This window comes from Calonectris borealis, chromosome 8, assembly GCF_964195595.1.
Source record: "Calonectris borealis chromosome 8, bCalBor7.hap1.2, whole genome shotgun sequence".
NCBI classification, from domain to species: domain Eukaryota; kingdom Metazoa; phylum Chordata; class Aves; order Procellariiformes; family Procellariidae; genus Calonectris; species Calonectris borealis.
The window spans coordinates 28,424,541-28,440,414 of NC_134319.1; the positions used below are offsets into that span (position 1 = coordinate 28,424,541).

At 44.3% G+C, this 15,874-nt stretch overlaps 2 protein-coding genes, 1 long non-coding RNA gene and 1 pseudogene across 11 annotated transcripts in view; 1 reads left to right on the forward strand and 3 right to left on the reverse strand.

Moving 5' to 3' along the window:
- Positions 1-9,012, reverse strand: part of CDC73 (cell division cycle 73) — a 110,519-nt gene extending 101,507 nt beyond the window's left edge. The window contains exons 1-5 of the mRNA XM_075156563.1: positions 8,797-9,012; positions 2,639-2,744; positions 1,570-1,639; positions 491-553; positions 350-402 (exon numbers count right to left, since the gene is read on the reverse strand). Of these exons, the coding sequence (XP_075012664.1) occupies positions 350-402; positions 491-553; positions 1,570-1,639; positions 2,639-2,744; positions 8,797-8,927 (423 nt within the window). The 5' untranslated portion in view covers positions 8,928-9,012. The remainder of the gene's footprint in view (positions 1-349; positions 403-490; positions 554-1,569; positions 1,640-2,638; positions 2,745-8,796) is intronic.
- On the reverse strand, positions 1,647-2,566 carry LOC142085196 (ubiquitin-conjugating enzyme E2 D2 pseudogene; annotated as a pseudogene).
- A 771-nt stretch (positions 9,013-9,783) lies between the features above and the next one.
- Positions 9,784-12,112, reverse strand: LOC142085059 (uncharacterized). Of its 6 annotated transcripts, XR_012674547.1 has the most exons (4): positions 11,821-12,002; positions 11,381-11,489; positions 11,025-11,248; positions 9,784-10,677 (listed from the first exon to the last, which is right to left on the reverse strand). It is a non-coding gene; the product is annotated as an uncharacterized LOC142085059 (long non-coding RNA). The 6 variants fall into 6 exon arrangements; XR_012674543.1 differs by lacking the exon at positions 11,821-12,002 and adding an exon at positions 12,009-12,112 and having other exon boundaries at positions 11,025-11,489; XR_012674544.1 differs by having other exon boundaries at positions 11,025-11,489; positions 11,827-12,002.
- Positions 12,113-12,169: 57 nt separating this feature from the next.
- Positions 12,170-15,680, forward strand: GLRX2 (glutaredoxin 2). Of its 4 annotated transcripts, none has more exons than XM_075156572.1 (4): positions 12,170-12,250; positions 12,919-12,982; positions 14,452-14,628; positions 15,172-15,680. In XM_075156572.1, the coding sequence occupies exons 1-4, from the start codon at positions 12,189-12,191 to the stop codon at positions 15,289-15,291; spliced, it is 423 nt and encodes a 140-aa protein (XP_075012673.1). In that variant the 5' UTR covers positions 12,170-12,188; the 3' UTR covers positions 15,292-15,680. The 4 variants fall into 4 exon arrangements, with proteins under 4 accessions (XP_075012673.1, XP_075012674.1, XP_075012676.1 ...); XM_075156573.1 differs by having other exon boundaries at positions 12,180-12,238; positions 12,913-12,982; XM_075156575.1 differs by lacking the exon at positions 12,170-12,250 and adding an exon at positions 12,270-12,659 and having other exon boundaries at positions 12,913-12,982.
- Positions 15,681-15,874: the final 194 nt, after the last annotated feature.

The window sequence follows — 15,874 nt, forward strand, 5'->3', positions numbered from 1 at the left end:
CATTTAAGTTATAATGCCAACTCATGGATGGAAAATAACCGTAAACAGTCATTAAACAGCACTTTTATTCCAATCCCATAGCTCTTAGCAGACAGATTATAACGCAACAGGTACTTAGAGATATATGGTCAAGCTTTCCCCTTTCATACTACAACATACATCTAGTAACTAAAATTCCAAGTTAAAATCAGAGGCTTAAATTCTAACTCCTTCCAGTTCATGTTCACACTAACAGAAGTACTGTGTGCACCCAGAGGATAAGTTGCCCAACTGAATTGCTACAAAACCAGATAAATACTGTAATTTACCACCACCCCCAATTTGTATTGATGACAGTTACTGTCATTACCTCTATTCTTGGTTTCTTTGCTTCTGCTAATATTTCATCTGCTGCTCTTTTAACTACAAGAAAAAGAGGACATTAAAAATGCAAGACTGTAGTAGAGTTTCATAAAATAAATCTCAAAGTTTTTTTTTAGTTAAACTGTACCTTGAGTGGAGCGTTGAAGACCAATTTCAAGTGGAGCACTTCTGTCTATACTTGAGGAGGTTGCTGTAATCAAACACAACATTTCATTTAAGTACAAAAACATTTGCAAAAGTATTTAAGTTTAAAAGGAAGAAGGACAACACATAAATTGCAACAACGGAAATTCTAACTAGATATTAGGTAGCAAAGGCGGTCAAACACTGGAGATATTCAGAACCTGTCTGAATATGAACTTAGATCAGGTTCCTCAGGGTCATTTGGCCCGTCTTTGAAAAGGGGATTGAAACAGATGACCTCCTGTGGTCCCTTCCAACATAAACTAGTCAGTGATTCTATGATCTCTATATACCACATAAAAGAAAACAGAGTCACAAAGATAATTACTTTATAACCTGGAATCAAGATCTGCCAGTTTGTCTAGTTTTTGGAATAAAGACAACCTGCTGGTCCCTTTAAAATATGTATAAAAAAAGGTTTACTGCTCAATTACAGAAATAATCTCATATTCCAGTATACTTAAAATTCTAAGACCTCCTACAAAACAGAGCAACTTACAAAAGTAAGCCATATTTACCTTTCTCTCAGAAAAACCTCTTTTCTCTTACTATTGTTAACACAAATTTTAAGATGATGGAATACCAGGCAAATCTGCCAGACTGACAAAGCAGTGATTTGATATATTTTAGTATACTGAAAATTTTATCCCACACACTTATTGCATCAAGATCAATGCACTACTGAAAGTTTCCCACAGCCTAGAGAAGGAAAAAATATAAACGCTAAGCATTCTAACACATAACTATTAACCAAAGGATGTTAATAATAACAAAAAAGTAGCTCACTTCTAAACAGGCATGTAGGAATGCAGATCCTATCTAAGCACCATAAAAACAGTTAAGTTCAGAACAAAATTAAAAAACAAAAGAAATCCTAACTTCGTCTGAGAAGTTTGAACATATTCAGTTAAGCTGCAAACTGACCATCGTTAACCATCTTTCCCCTCCTACCCCTCACTTGTCCCATAAATATGAAGCAGTAAAGCGCACTATTTGTCCAAGTTAAAAGAAAGCATCACTCACATGTTTCCCCATTTAGGTATGCAAGCAAGTCTTTCCTATCAGGTCTTCTTACCACAGGAATGTTTTCAGTCTGAAAAGACAGCAGACTTGACATTAAATTGTTATTCCCTCAGAAAGCCTCTTGCTGAAGACTTTCCGCTGTTCTTGAAAAGAACATTCACACAAAGACAGGAACACGTGTCCTGCCTCCCAAGAACGCATAACTATCAAGCTTAAAAATACAATTACTTCCTAGAGGATGTTCAGCTACACAAAATGAAACATGCTGTCTGCTATAAAACTGAGGAGGAGGACAGTCTTTTTCTTCCTTCACTTCAAATTTGCAAATAAGATTAAGAACTAGCTTTTAACACACACACTTCTCTGCCAGGAATCAATGTTGGTACAAGAAATAGAGTATTTCAATTTTATTGTTCTAAGCATGTACAACACGCAACACCACTGTATCAGGTAACCATGTGGCACAGGGGAAGGTGAAGCGTGGGCTCATAGAAAGCAGTCAAATAGAAATTAAAAGTACTTTCTCTTTCAGAGTTCCCCTATCTTTATTTGTAGAGCTTATCCAATAATTTTTTTAATTAGATTGCGTATTTCTGAGCCCACTCCAAAGCTATTCTGCTATACTTTTCTCTGTTTTGTAGATCCTTCCAATCTCAGGCACTAAAGGATCATCTAGATTGGGATCACACAACAGAGAACAGATGGACAAAAGTACTTTTGAAATAGTTAGTGCTGGAGACAACTGTGACCATAGAACATCAAGAGAAATGCTGCCATTACTGTTAATATTTGGGTGACAGACTCTTGCTGTAAATGCAACCTGGTGGTTTGAAGGGATAATCTGTTGGAAAGTGAATTGTCAAGCAAAATACTCTGCCTTGATAGGGGCTGTCATTTGATCTCTATGTAGAGGTGTTCTTTTTTAAATACACACACTTTGTTGCGTATCTTTTTCCCTTTCCCCAGCCAAATTCATACACTTAAATGCTACTATCATTCCCTGGAAATAACTATACACATATTATTTATCACAAACAAGACAAAATAAAACTTTATATGATCTACTTACTGCAGCACGACGGACATAAACAGGATGTGAAAGATGCACATTATTGAGCAGGAACAAGATAGAATCCAAAGTGTAGTATTCCCTGGGCTGGCCCTCTTTCCCTGTCCTGTAAAATCATGAAACAAAGATTTTAACATTTAACCTCGCCATCTTTGTCTCATGCACACACTTTTTTAGCGAAGTTCTCTTTTCTTTCCAGATGACAGTTCAAAAAGCAAGCTGTAATATTATTATCAGGCAATTGCCAAACTAGTGAACTATCAGTCGTGTTAACAAATACAAGTGAGGGATACATGTTCTTGCAGCCTCTTTACTGAACAAATTATAGAAACTGTCCAAAATAATCCAAAATAAGAGCTGGACAGGTTGTAAAATATCCAAGCAGCAAGACTTGAGAAACCGTAAGAACACATTCTCCCACCTCTCAAACATATTTATTCTGATTATCAAAGGAACTGTCTACTTTATTTGGGACAGCTAGGGGAACATAACAAATGAAAAAAATAATATTATGTGCTCTTCAGGTATAAAGGGACAGAATTTTCACCACTAGAGAAAGCACAGTGAAGAACTCAGAATACACAAATTCTGTGAAGTCTAGAGAGCAAAAGGTTCAAAATAGTGCCGAAAGGTCAAAGTAAGGAATGACTGGAAACTAACTGCACACAAAACTAGCAAAACCAAAAAGGACTACAAAATCACAATGAACTCCGTGCTGAAGTCAGACCACTTCAGAGCAACATGAAAGCATCAAGTTTAATCTCAGCTTCGAAACAGCTTGTTTGAAAGAGATGCCTTTTAAGTCTAAACAGGAAACTGTTCTGTGTAACAATTTGAAAAAAACAGTCCCCCAAAACAAGGCCAAACAACGTAGTTTCAGCTTGGCTCCATGTGCACCGAACATAATTCCCTCCTCACACATGTTCACCCCTTTATGCTGTTACTAGAAGATTTTGTAGGGGAAGCAATGCCTGTCCCAGTTTCAAAACAAAACCTGCTCCCTAAATACTTCAACTGCTCTGAGAAATGGACCTTTCCATCAGTTTCACAGCCCTCAGCGGGACCAGGAAATTAAGGAGACGTGCGATCCCTCTGCCCAGACCTGGGACCTGCCTCCTGAGACATTTTGGGACCTGCTCTCTTGAGTCATAATTTATCAATACCAAGATGCTTGGAATAAGTAATCGCTTAGCTCCTATACAAATAACCTCCGTAATTTGGAGATCAGCATCTTCCTTTCATCCAATAGTTATGCATAGTTTTTGTAGATGGGTCCTTGTCCCTCTCACTAGAATTGTAATGTGGCTGGATAATTTGAACCCTCAGCTCCCTCACTGAGCATACAGTTCTGGGAGTGCCAGCCAGAAGCATTGGAGCCAGATGAAATCCAAGAGAAGTATCTGCACAGCCGTCACACTCATTTGTAACATCCTTTCAGAAAACAAAAGGAAAACAAGAGAGCTGGGACCTGCCAGACCCCGGCTCCAAGCAGGACACACTGCCCAGTCCCCATCCCCAACCAGTCAAACCAGCCAGTTCACCTCAAAGCCTGAGGAAGACGACCCCCCAGAAAACCAGGCCAAAACTGTAAAACTGGCACAGAATTTTGACCAAACCAGAGATTTCAGGAAGAAATACTTTCATTAAAACCATAAGAAAGAGTTTTCCCTCCAAATACAGTGGCTTTACTCATGGCTCACCATCAGCATCGAAACACTCACCACTGAAGCGCTGGGGGAAGGGAGAGGAAATAAAAAAAATACTGATCCATAATTTTCTTTAACCTGAAAGAGCTACACAATCACCCAAGAAAAGCAACAGAAGTGTAAGTCCGTTTTCTCCATACTGTGGATATAATGCCACTATTGCTTTTCTTGCAATTATTCTTCTGAAGTTATCTGGATCAAAAGTGTCCAATAACCTGTTCAGAACTCATTACTAGCAGTAAGGTTGAAAACATTACTTTCATAATGATGCCTAAGAAAACTAATATACCTTTATTCATGCAGAAAAAAGTGATTCAAATACCAGGAGAACAGTAGAATAAAAGATCTTTCTATCACTGTTTCTTCCTTCCAAAAACTTAGTCTGCATGGGGCGGGGATGTGCGTGTACCTTTTCCTGCTGAAGAGGAAAGGGAAGAGACATAGGATCTTTCAACTGCTAAGAAGCCAAAAGCTGGCTTCACAATTACAGCCAACAGAACTGGATTCCTCAGCAAGGAACTGAGTATTTTACTGTTTCACTGCTATCTTTGATAAGGTGAAATCTAAACACGTTCAGAGCACTGGTAGAAACAAAAGCTTCCTCCACATAGACTTGGCTCTGAAGTGAAGTCTATGTCACATGATACAGTTGTCACTTCATTTTACAAAGAACATTTTAGATTATCTCACTTCAGAATAACTCATTATTTCTTTGAAGTGTGCCATATCCACAGAACATGATATAAAAAGTCCAGCTGGTCATCTATTCAAGTTCTTATATACGCTATTTAGCAATAAATGGCACCTTTTAGAAAACAAGCACTGAACGGTTATCTATTAATTTGAAAATACAGTATTACAAAGCCACAGGCATTGCCAAAGCTCAGCAGGGCACAGCTGGTACTTCATCACTTAAACCACACACACAAGAAATCCCCATGTTCATTATGGTTGTAAAAGGGTGTTTTATTAGGAGGACAAGATATTGCATATTAAAGGGAAAGCATCAGATGGACAAGCAGTTGTATGCAAGGAGAAAATCTAAGTCTAAACTGACATTTCAGCATCAGTTTGTGTTTTTTTCAGGTTTTCCAGACAGAAAGAACCTGCTCAATAAACAGAGAACTAAAAGCAAGCTGATTTGAAGGTAGCATACTTTGCTCAATTTAAAAGTAGCAAAAGAAATTAATTTTCTTACTTCCCATATTTAGTAATGGCATCAATAACTTAAGAAAAAAAATAAAATCTTAAGATTCAGACTTCAAAAAGTCCAGAACTTATATTTTTGCTTTATTAAGAGTTGTATCTCTTAATAAAATAAAACTCCAGCTTAAAAACCTGAAGAAAATGTTTACATAATGCAAGAGAGAAAGTTTCACCTGCTTGTTTTTAACACCAGAAATTTATTTCCAGCTCATCCATTCACCCTCAACCTGTGGGCACCAGGAGTTTATTCATTTTTAACTGCTTTATTTCCTCTTTCATGTTTCAAAGCATGATTTTTTATAGAGGTACTAAAGGCCACAAAAGAAAGCAGCAATCTTTAAAAATACAAGACTGGGCATGCAGGGTATCACACAAATTACAATACCCATGACCAGCTGCTCACTGTTTAAAAACTTCTCAGCTGTGCATACAAGCCCCTCTGCTGGGTAAACAAAGCAAGTAAGTTTCTCTGTTAGATTGATTCTTTCCTTTGGTTTTGAAACAGATTCTGTAATCACTCTTCAGGGGCCACAGATCAGCCATTAGATCAAAACACACAGAACACTTAGTCTTAGACCATCTAGGCTTCTTCATGTGCCAGCAGAGCATTTATATAATTATTATATGGAAACTAACCTGGATTAAAATTAATTTCTGCTTTTTTTTTTTTTTCCCTCCTCTGCGTTACTTTTAACCTGGCTCAGTTCCTCAGACAATTCACTGTTTGGCTGACACTTGTGCTAGCACAGAGGGAAGGCAGTGCAGGGCAGCACCGCTGACTTCTGCCAGCTTAGCTGCTCAAGGAGCCAGTGTTAAATGTCTAGCGGGACTACTTCTAATTCTAGCAGGGAGAGAATGCCACCACTGCTGTTCGGACTAGTATTACTCTCTCCAGACTGGCAACAGAGATGCAGTTACAGCAACCATGCTGCGGACACCTGAAACAGAAATCGCGATGTGCTTCATGAAAGACTAAGCCACTAACAACTGCTCACTGCAAGCATAGTTTGGATCCTGTCAAGTGACCTGAATATAAAAGGTTTTGAATCTCAAAAGTTTTTGAAAACATTCCTCATAAGTCCCTGTGTAAATCTGGCAACTACATAAATTAACAGCTCCTAAACTGTGGTGCCAAAGCTATTGAACATGGCTTGCAGAACTGGTCTCATTTTTACAGTGTCTTCAATTTAAAGATTAGACATACATAGTTCCACAGTGGTTCACAAGAAATGTTGTGAATTGATGGCAGTTTGATCCTACCAAAAGTTCAGAAGCCACTGGTCTGAACCAAGATTTACTAACTTACTTCAAACAAACAAGCTAACAAAAAACCTCCAAATTCTACAACACATCTATCACAAGAGGCGAGGACACAAACAGCTATTATGAGGTTACTGCTTCTGTTCTGCTCAGAGTATCCTCTGTTCACCCACAGTTCCTTCTTGACCATGAAGATAAAGCTGCCTTAATATACATAATAAAGTTCTTCTCTCCAGCTGCTGCCTTTCTGTCTTTTGTTAACAATTTCTGCACCTAATTCAAGCTCTCCTAAGCAGTAGTAGAGTTAGACTGGCATATCAGTTTCTCTGTTCCCTACAGAAGACCAACGAAACTTGTCTGTCTAGTTAACCATTACTTGTTACTGCTTGGGAAAAGCAACTTGTAGCAAGGAAACCACCACAATTGTCTACACAGTTGCGCAGCAAAAATAGAACCAAGACTTTTCAAGAATTTTAAAACTTAACTGCTTATGCAAATATTTTTCTTCCTCTTCAGTCTAGCTACCAGTATCCCCCACTCAGCCACGAAGTGCAAATAAATCCCAAATGAGTTTCTGAAAGCTTGAAATAGGTAATGAAATAGCACATTTCTAGTTTTAAATAGAGTTCAAAGTAAAATCAGTTAAAAAAAAAAATCTGTCCACAAGTTAACATAAACAAGTAGGTTTCTTTCTCTCTCAAACAAGAAGTCAGGATTTTGGATCAATACTTATATTCATATCATAATTATGAAAACCAAAAAAAAAAAAAAATCCCTGGTCATAGACTGAACTACAAGGGTTTTTTTTAGAAATCTGCAGGTTCTGCTTTTCCATCAAGCTTCACAGGATAATGTACTCTCTTTGATCAGTTCCTGAAACGTTCGCTACCTGACATGTAACAATAAGCATATTTTCCCTTGGGTTTAAAAGGGATTCATTGAAGTCCTTCTTGTTAGGACACTAAAAGCAAGCAGCTGCTAAATTCAGAGGAAAAGAGAATGAAGAACTCCCTTGCATTGTAAGCAATGCATATCATACTAGAGAATTCAACAGGTACAAAACCTCATTTTCTAGAAGTTAACCAAAAATAAGCCTGTTACCTCATATAATCATTTAAGCAACAGAAGCACTCTCTCTTTATTACGATGAGAAGAACTAGGGAACAGCCCGCAGGAAGAGGCCTCAGCTAGGAGCAGGCTGAGGAGGGGCAAAGCGCCTGCACAGACCAACGGGGCTCGCAGGTAACTGCGGAGGGAGCGTCGGTTTGGACCTCACCGGCTTCCCGACACCAGGACAAAGCTCCAGGAGGAGAGAACTCGCCCGGAGAAACTCATACAGCAAGAATGTGACGCCTGCTCCTTACACAAAACCCAGAAAAACTTCGAGGAGCTGCCTCCTGCCATCTCATCGCATGAGCCTGCAAGACCCGGCCCCGCTGCGACCCTCCAGGCCCCCGGGTTGCACGGACAGGCCGAGAGCTGAGGAAAGGCCTCGCCCCGGCCCCGCTGCTCCTCCGGCCCAGGGCTTCCTCCGGCCCAGGGCTTCCTCCGGCTTCCTGGGAAGCTTCCCGAAGGGGCCGGCGAGAGCTCCCTGCCCGAGCGGGCTGCCGGCAGCGCAGAGGAGGGAGGCATCGTCCACCCCGCCGCGAAGGCCGCCGGCCGCACGCCGCCGAGCGGGCCGCTCGGACGCCCCCTCCACCCGGACACCGCGCCCGGCGGGCAGGCGGCACCTCGCCGCGCCCAGGCAGAGAGGAGGCGCACGGCCCCGGTGCACTCCCGAGGGGCCCTGCCGGGAGGCGGCAGCCAGGCCGCCCGCCCCCGCCCGCCTCGCTCCCTACAACACAGCGGGAGGCGAAGGGCGGCGGGACCCCCCTCCCCGCTCCCCGGGGCCTCCTCTGCAACTTCAGGGCAACTTCTCCCTCCGCCCCCCGCCCGTCCCTTCCCCGGGCGAGCGGCCGCCCGCCGCCGCCCGGCCCCGCCGCTCACCCCCAGATGACATAGTTGGTCTTGACGTTCTTGGGCCAGGAGAACTCGCCGAAGATCACCTCGTCGCCCTTCACCACGATCTCCTTCTTCTGCGTGTTGTACTGCCGCAGCACGCTCAGCACGTCCGCCATCTTCGCTCCGGAGCCGCCGGCCGCCGCCGCTCCGCTCCGGCCCGGCCCCTCTGCCAGCCGCGCGAGGACCCCGCCGCCAGTTGCCAGGCCCCGGGCTGCCCGCCACGAACGCCTGAGCGGCGGCGCCGCCGCTGCAGCCTCCAGGGGGCGACGCCGAACCCGTTGCCATGGAGCGACGCGGTCCCGCCCTCAGGGCGGCACCCGCCTAGGTGAGGCTCCGCCCCCGCCGCCGCGGAGGCGCCTCCCCCGGCCGGTCGGGGGAGCCGAGGGAAGCGCCCGCCGCCCTCACGGCGGCTGGGCCCTCGCTTCAGGCGAGGCCAGGGCGTCAGCGCCGGCAGCGGGGAGGGGGTCACGGGCGCCGCCGGCAGAGGCGCTCCCAGAGCCGCTGCCAACCGGCCCTTCCGCGCGCCGGGCACAGCCCCCCGCGCCGCGCGGCGGGAGCGTAAGGGCCGCGGCGCCGCCCCCGGCCCGGCCCAGCCGCCCCGCGCGGCCGCTGCGGAAGCACCGGCACCGCCGGAGCGCCTGCCGGGGGGGACCGCATCCCGGCGAAGAGAGGTGACGGTGCCAGGCGGAAAGCGGCGCGCCTTCCCGACGTGGAAACCATTGGCGTTCGGGCAGCAGCTGGTGAACGGCAACACACCGAGCCGCCTCCCCTCTTCCCCGGCGCCCCGCCCGGTTCTGCGCAGCGGCGCACGGCGGGTGCTGCCCGGGAGAGCCCAGTAACGGCAACGCCCCAAGAAAAGAGCATGAAGCTCGCACCAGCTGCGCGCTCACCTCGCGCCGCAGGTTAGAGAGAAAATCTTCCGGAACCTGGACGTGAAGGGGGAGAAAAAAGATAAAAGAGAAAAATCTCTGCTTTATCACTGACAAAAATGCAATTTAATTCTGACAAGAACAAGCCGTCAAAAGACCATAGCGAACAAGTAATTAGGAAAATATTTATTGCCTCTGCACCTGACGAAGAAAAAGTAGCCCCACCACCGAGCCAGTTACTTCACCCGGGTTTCCCAGAGTTCCGCTGACGCCTTTCGCTCACCGGAGCAACTGGGCGGCTGCAGCCGGCCGAGGCCCCCCTCTCAGGCGGGTTTTTGCTCTCTCGGTGTTCCAGGTTCATTCCTTCTGCTCGGGCACACAAAAAACTGAGGGTGTAGCACCGCCCAGCACCCCCGGGGGAATACCAGTCCAGGGGTTTTAGGCCTGGAAGAAAGCTCTCGGGATGGCTTATTCTGATCTTTGATGCTCAGAATTTTCTTAACACTTTTCAACATTGGCAGAAAACATTATCCCATTTTAAATCTGAAAAAGGCAAAATTGCATCATTTTTCTTCCTGTAAGTAGCACGTACCAAGACCGACAAAACAGACTAGAAGTCAACAGCAGATAAAATTTCCTGTTCCGAAATGTTAGTGATGTCACCATTTGTGATATCACATTTGCACAGCATGCTGAATATTGTAACTATATTGATAACATTTCACATAGGGTATCGAAATAGTCTAATACATAAATATACTATAACACCTAGTAACATGCTGAATTATACCAATTACTTCCAATATTTATTTTTCAACTGGTATAGAGTAACATTTATGTACTCAGGAGACAAAACCATGAATGTCCTCTGATAAGATTATTAACCATTATTTTTATCACTAAATCAGGACTTGATAAGAAACGTCAGAGAAACTATTTTCACATGGCATGAGAGTTTATCAGCTTTACCACAGGAGATTAGGCTAGAACATATCACCTGAAATGAGAAAGCATGTTACCATTTAGTGAAATGAAAATATATCACATAGGTACAATGTTTCAACTGCGTTTTATGACTAGTTTAATAGAGCTGTAGTCTAGCAGGTTACGCTGATGTTTTATGTGAAATAAAAAATAAGTTGCAAAAAAAGTTTGAGAATTTTACATCATAGGTAAGATCATTAAGATTAATAACATTAAGAAAAATTGTTCAAGTCGTATAATACAGGAGCAAGCTATACCATGCCTGAATACACAGCATTCATTTTTAATACATATCCCCAAAACAGTACACATTAGCTGATTTCCTTGCACTATTTTTAAAACATAGGATTGAGCACTAACAGTGATCCAGAGCACAACTCTGCAGAACTTATCGTCTCAACAAAGGGCAGAGAAGTTTCTGCAGTATTGAAATTCTTGTCTAGATGCCAGTGGGGAGGCTCAGAGGACATTCAATACGAACACCCCACCAAGGACATACGTATTTGACCAGCGACCCAGGCCCCATAGCAAGTTATATGGGGGTGAAGCCAGAGAATATTGCCGAACAGCTCTTACTAGGCAGTCTGAGGAAAGAAAAAAACAGCACCTCCACATAAAGTAAAACCTCCAAATTCGTTAATTCTTTAGGAAGAGAAAATTAATTTTCTAGGAGTCACTAAAAACATTCCACATATTACAGGATTAGTCAAACACACCGTAAGCATAACTTCCCAGATCCCAGGACGAGTTCATTATCCTTCAAGGCATTATTTGTTGTCTGGGAACGCTCCTGTCTCACGAGTAAATTTTTGACTGTTTGAGTAACTGCAACGCAGGAAAGAAACGTAAAGAAAACCAGGCAACAGAAATGCTGACACAGAAGATTTAAAATTAGTTTTTGACACAGCAAAGGCACCGCCGAAACCTTAGCACCTGGGAGTCGGTCACAAGAGACAGGAGACCACCAGCACCAGCACCCACAGACCCCCGCTCCCCCCCGCGGCAGGAGTCGCCTCGGGGCCTCCAGGAAAGCCACCTCACCTCCATCCCCCCTCCTAACCGCCATCCCGCTGACAGCAGCGCTTCGGAGCGTCTTTACCACCCCCACATCGCAGTTCCAGAAAGGTTTTTCCTCAGAAAAACAGCCCGTCCCCACCTGTACCCTAACTGCTAACACCGCCGCGCCGCGGCTGCCAGGCGCCACCGCCCCCAGGGCCTGCCCCCGCACGGCGGGAGCCGCTCGCTCCGGACCGCCGCCCCTGGAGCTGGCTCTGCCGCCGCACCGCTCTCTTCTCCGCTCTGCGCCGCCTTCGCCCCCCACACCGCCGCTAGCAGGGCCCTCACCTGAGGGACCCGCCGCCGACGGGCGCGGCGGAACGGTGCCGCCCGCCACACGGCGCCTCAAGACACCGGCAGCGCGGCGGGCAGCCCCGCGCTCCGCTGGGAGGCGGAACGGGGGCCTGCGAGAGGGGTCGGACCGCCGTGAGGACTGCGGAGATGCCCCGCCCCTTCCTCTTGGCGGCCATGGTCCTGCAGAGGGCGCTGCGCCGGGTGGCGGCGGGGCTGCGGCGCGGGTGGGTCCGTCCGTCCGTCCGTCCGTCCGTCCGTCCGTCGGTCGGTGGGTGGGTGGGTCGGTGCGGGGCACCCCTCAGCGCGGGGCCGGAGTGGGAGCTCTCCGCCGGCGCCGGGACCTTGGGCCTGGGTCGAGCCGGAGGGGACGGGGCCTGCTTTCTGTCTTCGTGCCCTTTGACCGCACGTCCTCGGGGGAGCGGTCCTCCGGGGAGCGGAGCGGCAGGTGCCGGGGCGGGGGGGGCCCGGCCGGCATCAGGACGTGCGGGCCTGGGAGCAGCACGTCTGCGGGGCAGCACGTCTGCGGGGCCCGCTCCTTTCATGAAAACGAGCGCGGTCCCTTCTGTTGGAGTCGGGTTGTGACGTTGAATACAGCCCGGTGTCAGATTCGACACTTGCATCTGCGTTATCATTGGGAAATAAAAAGTATGTATGTTGTAACGGCAGCCGGTTTGGTTATTCTTATAGTCTGCAACATCAATCTCTTTATTTTCATTTTCCTGCAGGCACGTAGGAACTAGTATGACTGTGGGTATTGCAGCTGAAGTAAACTTATATGTAATAGAGAAATCACATTAAATGTTTAAACAAAACAGTACAAAGCCAACCTTTAATTTGTGAACTATAAAATGTGTCATTTGTTTGAAAGCTCGAATATCTGACTTTAATTTCTTTTTAGTTTTAGAATGGGGAATAGTCTGCCTACTTCTGTAGGACTGTCTAATGATGCTGCTGTGAATCAAATACAGGTAACATTATTTATGCAATTCTTCAACATTTCTAAAAGCCATAGTTACTTAAAAGCTTTTCTGATTTATACAAAGAAATTCTGTAAATACTTCTGCATGTTGGACCTGATTATGTTTATTAAGTAATACTGGCAGCATTTTTTATCCACAGCCCTGGAACCTGATCTTCCTAGGCTGCATCTGTTTTATATTTTTTCAGACCTCTACTCAAATTCAGTACTGCTATCAATATTGGGGATTAAACCTTGTAAAATGACTGATATCAAGTAAAGAAAATATTTAAAGAGTAAGTTGTTTTTTAAAGTAAATTTACTGATACTAAATGACAGCCTGAAATCACCTTGAATTTACAGTAAAGTAATAGGGGTATTTCTTTCTCCCACTCAGAACCCTTTTTGTCACTCTGCTTGCTACCAGCCCATCCTGTTTGCCTTACAGACAGGGAAAGCTGTACTAAATAATTCAAGCAGATGCCAGACGGTAGGAGGTCTGTGGCTGCGGAGCAGAAGAGGGTTCAGGGTTGGCACCCTGCATGGCAGTCATACCACGTGCTCCACAACCATTCTGCTCAGTTTTGGAGTCAAGTGCAGGTCATACACAGCTTCATAGATGCCAGCAGTGCTTCTGGTAGAGATTGTTAATGCCAAGTCTCCTCTATTTGTCTGCTCCCACAAGATGATGATCATAGCATTCCTGAAAGTTAGACACTGCTAAGTTTTAACTGATTCCAGGTATTCTACCGAAAGAACAGAGCATACCTTTTACTGAAAACCCTAAGTGGAGCAGGAGAAGTCACTTTATCTTCCATGTAGTTCTGCAAACTGCTGAAGTTGCGCCTCACTGCCTACTGCACTTGTGCGCAGGTGCTCTTTGGGATCTGGCCAAGTGCAACTGCACTTTTTGAGGTCGAGAGTCTGACTTTCTTGGTAGTCAGGTAGGAAGCAGTTTTTATTCTGATGTGAAAGTATGGGATGCATCCCTGAAGGAGATCCTAGGCCACCATAGAGGTCTTCAGAACAAATGTGGGGTGTATATGTTTTGCACCCACTGTACAGGTGATGATATCTTCTTGACAGGTGCCTTGATAGAAGTCACTGTTCTGCTCGTTGTTTTTAAAGAAAAATAGTTCATTCCTCGCCTTAAGATTTTTGTGGCTCTAGATTAGAAGTAGGGAAGATTCAGAAGCTAAACAAGCTTGTCACTTTACCTTAAAAAACTGAGAATAAAGTAGTGTTTTGGAAGATTCTTCAGAAGTGGCCAGTCATTGCTGTAGCATGGCTGGGAACTCCTCAGTTGTCCCTGTTAAAAATACCTTAGAAAGCCTTTTACAGAGAGTAATTTTCCCGTATTTGTTACTATAATAGCAGATTTTTAACTTCTGTATTTGTTTTCATGACTGTTAGATACTGTTAAAATACACTAACTTAAAAACAGAGCATGCTGACTTAAACATTCTTTTGAACACACAGGAGATTATTTCAGACAACTGTGTGGTGATTTTCTCTAAAACAACATGCTTCTACTGCAAAATGGCAAAAAAACTTTTTGAGGGTATGAATGTAAATTATACAGCGGTAGAACTGGACATGAATACAAACGGAAGTCAGTTCCAAGACATTCTTGAACAGATGACTGGTGGCAGAACAGTAAGTATATTTTCTTACATGTAACAAGCAAAGTAACACTACACATGTTCCTCATGAGTTATGACCGTATCAAGTTCTTCATTTTTTTGAGACAAATGAACTTGGGATACAAGCTCCTAAACTAGAGACAAGGTACTGCAGAAGGGTTCTGAACCATCTTTTCTTCTTGAGACCCTCTGGCTCTCTCTCTGAGGTGATCTTTTCCATACTGCCACTAAGACAATTGAAGTATCAAAGTCAGTTTTCATTTGTATAGGTATACTTAATCCATTGTGTTTAACACTTATCTTGTAATTTCTTAATTTTATATAGCCTCACTTGACTCACTTGACTCCTAGTGACTTTATCCCACTTTTGAGGGACATGTGAACAAAGTTTCCCATCTCTATAAATATTATGGAAATGTATGAGTTGTACAGTAATATTAAATATGCATATGTAAGAACATAACTGTTGTGTGTATACTACAGACCATGTGGGCTTGCTTAAATTTTTTATCTTTTTTCCAAGAAGTAACTAATGCAATTTTCATTTTCTTGATAGGTCCCAAGAGTGTTTGTCAACGGGACTTTCGTTGGAGGTGCTACAGAGACTCAAAGGCTTCATGAGGAAGGCAGACTGCTTCCATTAGTTCATCAGTGTCAAGTGAAAAGAAAATCCTGAACAGCTTAGCTTAGTCTTCCTTTGTATAAACAGAATTTCAGACAAGTTAGAAGATCACAAAAATACACTGCATCAGCTGGACTCAACAAGTTCAAGCCATGGATTGCTGAATCATAGCTCATTCTCTGACACAGACTTTATGGACTTGGCAAGTTACTTGGTGTCCTTGCCTCAGCTTTACCACAGCCAAAATGGTGATAAAAAACATTACGTAACTCTTGGGGCTTTAAGTGTGAGATAGTGATGTCATTTTATTGCTATTACATCCTGATACTATGCTTCAGAGAAGTATAGACTGTACAAGAAGAATCCTGTATTTTTTTTGCTGCAAATGAGTTTGCTTTCTAGCTTTGTTCCAACTGTTACAATAAATGGTCAGTTTAATTTAATGGTTCCTTTAAATTTAATTTTTCTCTGAATGTCAAATTGTAATCATGAAGAAAGTATGAAGCAAAACAAGCCTGTAGTGATATTGCTGTATGCATGCCTGCCTCTCTTACATTTCAGTGTCTGATCACCCAGCTACCAAACTGTATGTCCAGTTGCTACAGAAAAGGGAGTAAGGATTCTTGCAGCTTTAGAG

Bases quoted from the DNA above. Each gene is read 5' to 3' on its own strand.
- GLRX2 (XM_075156572.1), top strand. From the start codon at position 12,189: ATGGTCCTGCAGAGGGCGCTGCGCCGGGTGGCGGCGGGGCTGCGGCGC. The intron at 12,251-12,918 runs GTCCGTCCGTCC...TTTTAGTTTTAG, and splicing joins CGGCGCGGGTGGGTCCGTCC to AATGGGGAATAGTCTGCCTA. The intron at 14,629-15,171 runs GTAAGTATATTT...TTTTCTTGATAG, and splicing joins AGATGACTGGTGGCAGAACA to GTCCCAAGAGTGTTTGTCAA.